Source organism: Musa acuminata, chromosome BXJ1-7, assembly GCF_036884655.1.
Source record: "Musa acuminata AAA Group cultivar baxijiao chromosome BXJ1-7, Cavendish_Baxijiao_AAA, whole genome shotgun sequence".
Taxonomy (NCBI): domain Eukaryota; kingdom Viridiplantae; phylum Streptophyta; class Magnoliopsida; order Zingiberales; family Musaceae; genus Musa; species Musa acuminata.
In genome coordinates, this window is record NC_088333.1 from 2,089,880 (window position 1) to 2,101,218 (window position 11,339).

An 11,339-nucleotide genomic window follows, 5' to 3' on the forward strand; every position below is an offset into this window, starting at 1 on the left:
TTGATCGAACAATATTATGACTAAGTTATCATCCTTCAAAGCTTGATTACTTATGTCGACAAAATAATCTACTCGGTTCGAACAAAAATTAGTTATCCCCATCTCCAATGTGAATTGTTACTTCATAACTATAACATCCGATGATTCCACATATGACATCCTAGTTTAATAATGGTTGAGTATATTGTGTAACCATTTGTGAAGTTAATTACGACTCTAATTCAATAATTGTTTTAATCTAAGAAAATACTCTTGGCTATCTCTCAATTCCTTCAAAATTCTCTACTAACTTAAATATCGGAGAGGTCTTTGTTGGGCATGTACCTAATACAGTTTTGGTAGGGTCTTCTGTCAAATCTCTCATCTTCACAACATCTAACCTATCACAAGCTTAGAAGTCAAACCGAGTTGGATCTAAACCCCCCATGTGTCGACCAACAACCATAATCTAGCCATCAAGATTATCTCCTCCTAAAAAATAAAAGTCTTCATTTCCCACTCTTGACTATCATAAAAAAAATTTCAAAAGATGCAACACGAATGCAATGGAGTTAGCATCAGGTAACATCGAGACCTCGACACTCCTTGACTATCCTCAAAAAATCAAATCAAATTAAATGATATAACCATGCTGATATATCTATAGAAAATCGAAGCTATAGCAACGAATCGCATGAGCAAATCTAGAATGCCATAGCACCTGTTACGTAGGTCGAACCCCAAAAGAGACCAAAGTTGATAGCTCACACAATGCACCAGACTTAAAAAATACATACGATATGATTAACTTAGTTCACAAAGCATCGCTCGACCATAACACGATCGAATCTAACCATAAAGCATCCCATAATGATGATGATGCAACTGAATCTAATCATAAAGCATCCCTTGACGATGACATAAACGATTCAGACCATAAAATGTCCCTCAACGATGTCACAATCAATCTTCTAATAGTGACATAGTCAAATTAACCATGAAATTGTCCTCAAACGACACAAAGATAACCACGATGCATCATTTAGTAATGACGCAATCAAGGTCAGCCATAAAGCGACTACTAAACAACCTAAAGACAATACATCCTGAGACACAATGGATGATGTGGCTGGATGGCCCACCACACAAAGCATCGTGTCTCGACCAAATCCATGTGTTAAAACATGATGGGATAGATGATACGAGGGCTTTGAAACATAGGCAACATGATGTCCACATCATATATCCATTCATAAGATTACCAAGTCATCATGGTCCTCCAGGGATGATTACTCAGTACCAACGAGGACGATACGATGACTCACACCAACAGGATAGTCTACTCAGCCGAAATAACAACGAGCTATTCCCACCATCAGAGCGAACAATTACCTTATAACCACAACATTTTAATGGTCGGATATGATGACTTGGGTAACTGTTTATTGAAGGTAATCACTAAGACCCCGTTGCTTATAGAACAGAAAGATGGCTACAAAGCACAACAAAATACTCCTTGCTATCCCCAAATCCTCTAAAATTCCTTATTATCTTATATCGAATCTCTCTCTCTCATCTTCCCAACATCCAATCTACCTGTGACAAGCTCAACATTGGATCTGAGGTGACAACCACAATTCAACTTATCAACTAATCATACCGATTAAGGAAATGTCCATGTTGCAAATCTCATGAGCTTGTATAGTCATTTTCTGATTGATTAAGTTCCATCTCAATTGATTGGAACATATTTGATAGTTAAGAATGTTGCTGAAAAATAACAAATTGAAATTTTAATAGATTTGAGTTTATGAAGGAGGCATCTAGTAGTTATACTATTATTCTCTCTTTTTTTTTCCAATTATGATAGATACACTATTTTCCTATAAAGCAATATGTCTTCATCCTTCTTTAACAGACAACAGAAACTAAAACGTGAAGAAAGAGTAAACTCTCATATAAGACAAACAAAAACCTAAACCACAAGTTCTTCATGCACTCATGGCTTTGTTGCAGTTTTTCTTGTTTCATCCCTATCATAAGGTATTAAAGTCCAAAAGCTATGCACCAGATGCAGATCTTAGGTCAGACAAAAAATAAAAAAAAGTAACTCGAATTGGTAAAGAATAGTAATACCCTCAGCTTACTCCAGTCGAAATCATGGCAACAGAGCAAAAGGAGGAAGAGAAACTAAGCATCCATTGTTTCCACGTGCTCAGATGAATCGTTTCGGCTAAATGTCCATCTGATTCTAGGCATGTCTTTTCTTTCCCACTCTCAATTTTCAGATCTTGATCATACATTGCAAGCAGTAGAGCATCGAGTACATGATTTCGGACCAGAATCTAAATCAGATTCTCGAAGACCAATAGAACTGATCGCAAATTTTTATGCCTGTGGAACAGCAGATGCAAGTTGTATCACTCCCACAAGAAAGACTAGACACTTTCGTTATTTCTTGTATAATATCAATGAGGAAATAGAAAAGATTCACATTCTAATCTTAAACTTGAAATTTTAAAAATTAATAATGCGAAAGGGAAAACAAATTTAAAAAATTAAGAAAGCAGATAATCATTATAGTTTATTCCATCAAGGTTGTCATTATAGTTTAACCAGAAAAAATCCAGCAAACCCAGTGGTTATAGTTGACAAGTGATATGGAAAAGAAAGATCAGTGCATGAATCAACAGTTTCTACCCAAATCCTATATTTCATCTAATTGGTCAAAAAGGAACAGGTGATGTCATAGTGAAAGGGAGAAAAACCACAGACGAATCTGGATCAGTATTACCTGATGACACCCATAGACATCAAATGACAGCTTGCTCCAACAAACAAGAGCTAGACTACCTCCATGGCAGAAAGGGATTCCTCTAATATATTCTGCAGCTCCTTCATTCTATGTTTTGTGAGAACGATGCAATCCTACAAATAACAAAATGTGTTAGTAGCCTTCATGGACTCTGTTCTCAATAAGTAACACATTATATTTAAACAAGAGACAGGAATAGTCTCTAGCATATGCCTTTACTGGTCTTCCATCACACTCTCCCAAAGTGATGTATAATGCGACAACACAAGGAAAAAAATTAATTAAATCAGAAACTGTGAGACCTAAGTGCTAAGCCATTAAACAACCATAAACTCTTACTGATATATGCAAATGAACTGAATCATAACATTTTTTAAGACAAAAACAAAAAAGAAACAGGTTGTCTAATGCACAAGACTTCTACCAATGTGGAATATGAAGACAATCAATCTATGGAATTTTACCCTTGCAAATGAAAAGACTTTGGATATTGTTTAAGATTAATGTATAATCAATTATCTGTACTTTGCAATAACGCTTTGTGATAACTAAAATTATGAAACATCCATGGGAAATGCACATCACAAAAACTTTCGCTTGTAAAATTAAATCTCATCAATATCTCATCAAAGACATCATTAAGATGTTTAAGAAGTTAAGAAGTTTATATATCTCACTTAGCAATAACATTTCCATTGTCATTTACCTAGTAGCTTTGCAAAAAATGGTATTGCGACGAACCTTAACAGTTGATGTGTGGGCAAGAACTGGTCCCCCCGGTTTATAGATCGAGACCAGCCGCTCTGAAGAATCCAAAACTACAGTTATAGAAGTTTCCATAATTGACTCTTCCTCAGCAGTTGGGTCTGCCAAGATGTACTTTTTGTGAAGTATGCATGTTAGAGAAAATGGGATACTGTGCAGCAAAAGCTTCCTCTCTTTATTAACCAATTCTGGTGTTGATTCATCTTCCAGTAGATCCCCAGAAACTGCAACTACTCTTCCATCATCACTGAGAGAAACAAGGGGGATTTGCACTGAAGAACAACAGGATTTATATTATTAATCATCAAAATCCAGTATAAAGTACATATTTCGAAAATGTGAAAGATGTTATTATTTTTTTTTAAAATCCTCTTATAGTTTATTACGTAGGACTCAAAATCAAGTATACACTACTATCAAAGAGATGAAAAAATTGATACAAAGTTTCAAACACAACAGAGAACAACAAGCAACAAACAAGAAGTGCTTTTTGAATGAGATCAACGTGAAAATTTTCAACAAAGTGCCATATGAAACTTATACATGGCTAAAGAAGATAAATAAACATAAGAGCAACAAAAAAAATGTCATATGAAGCTTATAGATGGCTGAAGAAGATAAATAGGCATAAAGTAACATGAAACAAACTATCAGATACTCAACATATAAGGTTTCCCAAATAATTTGTTTAAAATAAAGTTTGACATGTTTTGACCAAAGCAAATCAGAATTTTTAGAGCACTAAATTATACACTAAGAAAATAAGATACATATAAGAAGATAATGCAATTCTGCACCTAAACTAGAACATGCTTCCTTAAAGTAGGCCCATTGATTGCGACAATAAAGTGTGCATGTCATTTGCAACGTCTATGTAAATTGAAAATCTTATGAAAGGCAAAATTGCAGAGTTGCAATCTTATTTCACTAGAACATGAAATATGGACAAAAGAAAATTAAATTAAATTAAAAATAAAACAAAAAAGAAGTTAAGGAGAAAAAAAATCCAAAGAGATGTTTCTCAAATACACCCTCAAGGCTTACAGAATGAGAATTGATTCATTATTGAAATCAAAAGAGACTTTACAGTGAGAGAATGCAGCAATTGCAGAAAGTAGTGAGGCATCAAATAGAGAGCCATCAGAGTTGAGACAATAAATATCCTGCAAAAAGGAAAAAAGAACATGCAGCTCATATTAAATTGAAAGAGAAGCACTTAGGAAATATTATCAAACTTTAAACTTGTAAACGTAATTTTAAAATGAATCAGAGCCAGCATGTACAGCATCCTTTGTCTTTATGCATAGAGAATTATATAAATACGCAAAATAAGCATCATCCAGAGACATATTAAAATATTAATAGAAAGACCATACCAGATAAGCCATCCATGCAGCTTTTCCAGTAATCAAAGAAAGCTCCTTTAAATTTATCATCCCAGAACTGCAACAACTCAAACAACCCATACAAAATCTATAAGCAGCATTAGAAAAAATAATGGATTAAACAGAAAAGTAGTGAGGTGAAAAATATTTCTTATACAGATTCACAGGGTCTTCCAGTGACAAAGGACAATTGAGGGACTTCTTAGGTCAAGATGCAGGACTCTGGAGATTAGCATCTAAAAATTAAAGAGACTATTCTGCATTTTAGAGACCATGTATAGTAAAGATTATCAAAGTATGACTCGTTGTTGACTAAGGTGAAAGGGACAAATAGCAGGTAAGGTGGGGCAATTTTTTAGCATCCTCAACTGCAAGTTGACGCCCAGCATTTGTTCAGAGGATCTCTATAGTATCAAGAAAACAACTAAAAAAGATGTCACCGGAAGTGCTTCACTGCGCAGTTCATACATCTCATTTTAGTCAAGCGCAACCACAATTATAATACTATAATTACTGAATAAATAAATAAATAAAATAGAACCAAGTTTGCCATTTTATAAAAGGAACAAACAAAAGCATGTCCATACAATGGTAAAGCTTCTCAACATTTTGCACAGATAAAATATTGAACACATATTCACATATGGCAAAATTAACACAGCCTAACTGTGTGGAAGTTTGTCATTAAGGATAAGATGTGATGAATTTACATTTTATGGTTCTAAAAGAAATATGTAAACTTGTTGAGACCACTTCAATTCTCCATTAGCCTACAGCGACCCTATGAGCTGCAGAAAACAACTTAAACTCTAACTTAACCTTAGCCTTTTTTCTCAATGGTTTTTTTAGGGTATAAAACCTTCACCATATAAAACTATTTAAGTAAAGTTAATTTCATCATAAGTCTGCCATGTCTTTAATTGGGCTTCTCCACTTGATTTACTACTTTTCTCCCAAAAAAAAAAAGTGTCATATTAACTTCAGCAACCAACTAATCCGATTTGATCCATTAAACCAAACCAACCCTTAAGCAGGAGATTTAGTTTCTGATGCTGAACAAGTAGTAAAGTAGGTACATGGTTCATGTTTTGATAACACAGTTAAATTCGGGCTCAGGTGAAATTAGCTGCTACTTGACTTGTTGCCTTTCATATCTGAAACCAAGAGACAGCCAATCTAAATCTCGTCATAGTAGATTTCCATGTAGAGAGAATAGTCGAACCTAGATAACAGTTACTATGTAGTCTTACTAGCACCTGGGGTCAACTTGAGAATAGCTTGGCTCATTTTCAGCATTAAATGGTAGTGACAACTTGATCAAACACAAAAGCATTTTGTCACCCACCTTTCTCTCCCACATGATACATGTTAAAAAAATTCAAAGATAAGAAATTCATCATCTCTATAATTTTTGAATAACCTATATCCTTCTTCAACTGAGCAATTGTAATGAAGTAATGGTGTTAACCGAAAAACAATCTTCTTCATTCAAAATAAAAAAAAAAAAGCGGACAAAAAATTCAAAACGAAGTATCAATAACAATTTTAGATGATGACTCAAAGGGTCATGTCTTCTTGACCCAAAGTACATAGCAACTGTTTCAATAATTTGCAGTTGCAAAAGGAATGAATTTTAGACACTGAGCTTTTCGGCGGTAAAAGGAAAATTAGACAACTCAACGGTGCTATACCTAAGAGCTGACTGAAAAGATGGGATTACCTCAGTATAACATCTGACAATTGCTTCGAAACTACAGGAGCTACCTCCGCTGGTCTCCCAGGCCTAACAATCGGCGAACAAATTGGTGGCATGTGGAACTCAATAGCTGCACATAAAGCATTACACGATACTTAATATTATTTAGAAAACAAAGATAAAACTGCGAAGCAATAAACCCCTGGAGAGAATAACCATTGGACAGACCTAAAGAGCCCTCATCAGGCGCATCAGCAGATGGGGTCATGACCTCAAGCTTGATCGCTGCTAGCATTGTCTGCACAGCAGAAGCATTTCATCAAGCAGGTGGTACACGTAAACAGAAAACCAATTTCTTGGCTCAAATGACAAAATGAAAGAGGAAGAAAGAGAACATGTACCGTGTCGCCAATCTTGACCAAAGCAGAGCCATCAGCAGAAGCAACAGGGCCTGTCAAGGATGATAGAGAGTTCGACAGCAGAGTAAGAACATTTTGGACTACATATTTTCTGTAAAAGAAGAAGAAGAAGAAGAAGAAGAAGAAGAAGAAGAAGGAGAAGGGAGACGAACCGAGGGCAATGGAAGTATCACGAGCGCGATGAAGAGGGCGGGCGTCGGGGCGGACGGAGTCGAGGAGGTGGCGCTCGTAGAAGGGGAGGGGAAAGAGGCGGCGATACGCTTCCACCTCCATCTCCCCTGCCGCCAACCCTCCTCCGCTGCCGCCTATGTCGCGGCCGCTGCCACTCGTCGACGCCGCCGCCATGTCTTCCTTTCTTTCTCACACACACACACTGAACGCCCAAATCGGAGACTCCACAATCACTTTTGCTAAAATAAAAGAAATTTACTATTAACAGTCTTCCTTTTTCTTTTTCTTTTTTTCCCAACCTCTTATTATTACAATTTCTTTAAAAATAATAAATAAAAAAAAATATTTTATTATTTACCATCCTCGAATTATCGATTTCACACTTTAAAAAACTAGTGTGAGATTCTTGAGCTTATTATGCATTTTCCGATTTCTCCCCCCTTTCTTCACCTTTTGCGACAGAAAAAGAAAAAATATATAAAGGTGAACATTTTTCATCAAAACACAATCACCTATGAAAATTTTGTTTTCATTATGTTGGTGTCATTATTCCCATATCAATTTATCTTTTAATTATGAAAAACTAAGCTAAATATGAGAGCTACCTCCTAATTTACCCCTTTTTTTCATAAATCATGAAAAATTCTTTTATTAGCTCTATTAACTCAAGGATTAAAAAGTAAAATAGGAGAAGAAAGTCTTTGAAATCATCAAAATGCGAGTATTGTATTTTTAGATGTAAATTTTTTATTTATAAATTGATAAGTCATTAAGTATACAGAGTAATAAGGAATTATTTGTTTTCGATCCCAAAAATACATTTGAGAAAATAGAGATGACTCTGCCTCGCTCATTCTTACATACAGAGTAATAACCGATATTATTTTAGTTCATTCTTACATATAAAAAGATTATTTCTAATTGATCTCATTAAACCGAATAATAAATTAAAAAAGATTAATTTAGCTCTGATAGCCACTGTCCAAATTCGAAATTAAATTCATGTGCCATGACCCGATTGATGTCAACAATGTAAAAGTCGTAGGACTATGATTGATTTTGTAATGGAAATAGGGGTTCAGGATTAAAGATTATATGTTTGATACAAGTCAAACAAATATGGATTGTTCTACATGACACCACATAAAAAGATGGAAAAATGGACAGTAGTCAATCGACCCTCCATCAAAATACAAATCACTAATACTAGTTTACAGAGAGACGACGGACAGTTACATCAAATGAAAGATATCTCACACAATACATAGAGGACTGATACATGACAGACAACCAAAGTGTTCATGCCCCTCCACTTACATCAAATTGTTATTATTTATTTTTTGTTGAATTGTTTTTCTTTTTTTATCTGTATATATATATATATATATATATATATATATATATATATATATATATATATATATATAGACGAGAAGCTGTCGCGCGACGCACAATAAAATTATAAGAGATAACGACGCACCACGACAGGATTGGACGATCGCTGGCAGGTGATGGCAACGATACCAAGCACCTAAAATGAAGATGGGCCACAGTTGCCCCCATCCACTACCACCTAAATCCCAAGATAACCTAAATTAACACAAACCAATCGGCAACGATCACCCCACCCTCCTCTCTTCTGACCACATCTTCCATCAAAACAGCCAAAGCGAGCATTGCAGACGACGTGCATCCCACGCCTCCCTCCTTCAAGAACCCACCGACGCGCCCGCTGCGGTCCTCCATGACCGCAATGGCCAGTGCCGTCGTCCCCGAGTCCGCCTCCAGCCCATCCTCCCCTCGCCCCGCCATCACCCTTAGCCAGCCCAAGAAGAAGCGACCGGCCGTCAAGAATGTCAAGGCCATCCGCGCCATCCGATCTCTCTTCCGGTCCTTCCCCATCCTAACCCCTGCCTGCCGCTTCCATGCGACCCTCCCCCGCTGCAGCCGCGCGGCCGACGGCCACATCAGCGGCGCGACCCGCACCACCGGCACCCTCTTCGGCCACCGAAAGTCCCGCATCACCCTCGCCATCCAGGAAAACCCCCGCGGCGTCCCCATCCTCCTCCTCGAGCTTGCCATCCCCACCGGCAAGTTCATGCAGGAGATGGGCTCCGACCATCTCCGGGTCGCGCTGGAGTGCGAGAAGAAGGCCGCCGACAAGACGAAGCTGCTCGAGGAGCCACTGTGGACGGCGTTCGTCAACGGGCGCAAGATCGGGTACGGCGTCAAGCGGGAGCCCTCGGAGAAGGATTTGGAGATAATGCAGCTGCTCTACACCGTGTCCACGGGCGCAGGCGTGCTCCCCGACCACATGACCGACGCCGTCGAAGGAGAGACGACGTACATGCGGGCCTACTTCGACAAGGTGGTGGGAAGCAAGGACTCGGAAACGCTTTACATGCTCAACCCAGACGGGAACAGCGGGCCTGAGCTGAGCATCTTCTTCGTTAGGGTATGACACCTGCATCTAAAGTATACAGTTTTAGATGTCTACGGAAGCAAACATGAATGTTTACTTCGGCTTTAGAACAACAAATGTGGGAGCATTTAAGTTGCTTTACATATGGCAGAATACGAAAGCTACACATTAGCATCAGTGATTTGTACGTTGTTGTTCAATTTGTTTATGTAAAATTATCATAGGAAGGGAGATGTCAATGATCGTCTGTGAGAACATTTTGAAACTTTGAGGTCATCAAGATGAACGAAACAAAGAATATTAAAATAAGAATCATTCGTCTAACGGAGTAAATTACTGGAATATGGAAGACTCGTTCTTGTGTTTCAGAAAAGCCGGATGATCAAATTTGACAATGTTTATATCCAAAATGTTCTCGACGAGGGTAAATGACTTTGATTAACTCACAATTCAGGATAAATTAAAAGAAAAATGATTTTGGATACATGACCCTTTACGCTCGACTATAGTTGGTAGCACTTGTGGCTTTCTTCTCCACAGACATTGTCCATATAGTGTAAGGATTGACCCAATACAACCATCTGAAGTCTTAAAATGACATTTATAATCGAACTTTTTTGAAAGCTCTTATGATATTTACTACACGCTACGAGTAAATTCGGTGTTGGCGATCAAATAGAAATGACCAGGAAGGTCGCGTGCCACTCCGGGGATATGGAGTAACAGCACCAAGCAGATTCTCCCTGCAAAACAGGGAATTGGAGCCAACTACAACCACGAAACGGAGCAACATCATGGGCAAGCGAAGCCAGTACAAGAACTCAGAAAACATACAGCAGAGAAGCAGAATTCGGAATAGATGTCAAACAGAGAAGGCTCAGTCTTTTATCAGCTTCCTCAATCATGAATTCTCTGAAGCAGAACTGGCATTTTGAAGCTGTAAAATATGTCATCACAGCCAACGGATCAAAAAAACCTAATATGAAGCAAGCAAATACTTGTAAGAAGAAAACCATCGTAAGAATAACAAAGAAAATAATCGGGCTCATATCAAGAAATTCAACCAATTTTCCGTTATTCTTCATGAATAAAAATCAGAAGCGCGGATAAGTTGTAATCATCGCCCAAATGAGGATCGATTGCTTCGAAATAAAGAGAAAAAAGGGGTTCATATGGCGAGAGTTTTTAGAGGCAAATTCATGAAGAAGAATATGCCACCACGTTGACCACACCGGTATTCGATCTTTGCCTCCATGACTAAGCTCTATGGGCAACAAATCCCCAAAGAACTGAAGGTGAGGAGAGGCACAATCTTCAGATCCAAAACAAGCTAACTCTTAAAGAGAAGGAAAAGATGAAAGAGATGCATTATTTAGCCAACGCATTGACACAGATCAGCCGATGGAGATCGCGAACCGATCTGCAACACAGCGCGGCCTAATCGATCTTGCACGGGCATTGGGGCTCGCGTCGTCACCAGGGAGCGGAGCTCCTCAGAGGAGCCCGGGGTAGCACCATGCGGTGATATGCTTCGAACCGAAACACCGGACAAAGAACGAAGACCACAGAGCAAATCAAAGATTGCAAACCCTACCCCTCAAGGCAAACTACAACCAAAGAGATAGAGATAGAGCAACACAAGGAACCGATTAGGGATCCAGAACAGGAGGAGCAGCGCTGGGGGCGG

General features: G+C 38.1%; 2 protein-coding genes, 2 non-coding genes and 2 pseudogenes across 4 annotated transcripts; 1 reads left to right on the top strand and 5 right to left on the bottom strand.

Moving 5' to 3' along the window:
* Positions 1-1,908: 1,908 nt before the first annotated feature.
* LOC135678163 (uncharacterized) lies at positions 1,909-7,450 on the bottom strand. Its single transcript, XM_065190641.1, has 9 exons — positions 7,212-7,450; positions 7,042-7,091; positions 6,869-6,938; positions 6,665-6,770; positions 4,936-5,002; positions 4,647-4,722; positions 3,536-3,831; positions 2,774-2,907; positions 1,909-2,373 (listed from the first exon to the last, which is right to left on the bottom strand). The coding sequence occupies exons 1-8, from the start codon at positions 7,402-7,404 to the stop codon at positions 2,824-2,826; spliced, it is 942 nt and encodes a 313-aa protein (XP_065046713.1). The 5' UTR covers positions 7,405-7,450; the 3' UTR covers positions 1,909-2,373; positions 2,774-2,823.
* A 1,371-nt stretch (positions 7,451-8,821) lies between these two features.
* LOC135678164 (protein MIZU-KUSSEI 1-like) lies at positions 8,822-9,989 on the top strand. The gene has a single exon (XM_065190642.1). It carries the CDS (start codon positions 8,975-8,977, stop codon positions 9,689-9,691), a length of 717 nt encoding a protein of 238 aa, XP_065046714.1. The 5' UTR covers positions 8,822-8,974; the 3' UTR covers positions 9,692-9,989.
* Positions 9,990-10,352: 363 nt separating this feature from the next.
* Positions 10,353-10,452, bottom strand: LOC135680180 (small nucleolar RNA Z278; annotated as a pseudogene).
* A 70-nt stretch (positions 10,453-10,522) lies between these two features.
* On the bottom strand, positions 10,523-10,616 carry LOC135680179 (small nucleolar RNA Z223). The gene has a single exon (XR_010515423.1). It is a non-coding gene; the product is annotated as a small nucleolar RNA Z223 (small nucleolar RNA).
* Positions 10,617-10,693: 77 nt separating this feature from the next.
* Positions 10,694-10,778, bottom strand: LOC135680188 (small nucleolar RNA U36a). Its single transcript, XR_010515429.1, has one exon. It is a non-coding gene; the product is annotated as a small nucleolar RNA U36a (small nucleolar RNA).
* Positions 10,779-11,020: 242 nt separating this feature from the next.
* Positions 11,021-11,174, bottom strand: LOC135680190 (small nucleolar RNA snoR134; annotated as a pseudogene).
* Positions 11,175-11,339: the final 165 nt, after the last annotated feature.

Bases quoted from the DNA above. Each gene is read 5' to 3' on its own strand.
- LOC135678163 (XM_065190641.1), bottom strand. From the start codon at position 7,404: ATGGCGGCGGCGTCGACGAGTGGCAGCGGCCGCGACATAGGCGGCAGC. The intron at 7,092-7,211 runs GTTCGTCTCCCT...CATCCTTGACAG, and splicing joins TGATACTTCCATTGCCCTCG to GCCCTGTTGCTTCTGCTGAT. The intron at 3,832-4,646 runs GTAAAGTCTCTT...GTTGTTCTTCAG, and splicing joins AATTGCTGCATTCTCTCACT to TGCAAATCCCCCTTGTTTCT.
- LOC135678164 (XM_065190642.1), top strand. From the start codon at position 8,975: ATGACCGCAATGGCCAGTGCCGTCGTCCCCGAGTCCGCCTCCAGCCCA.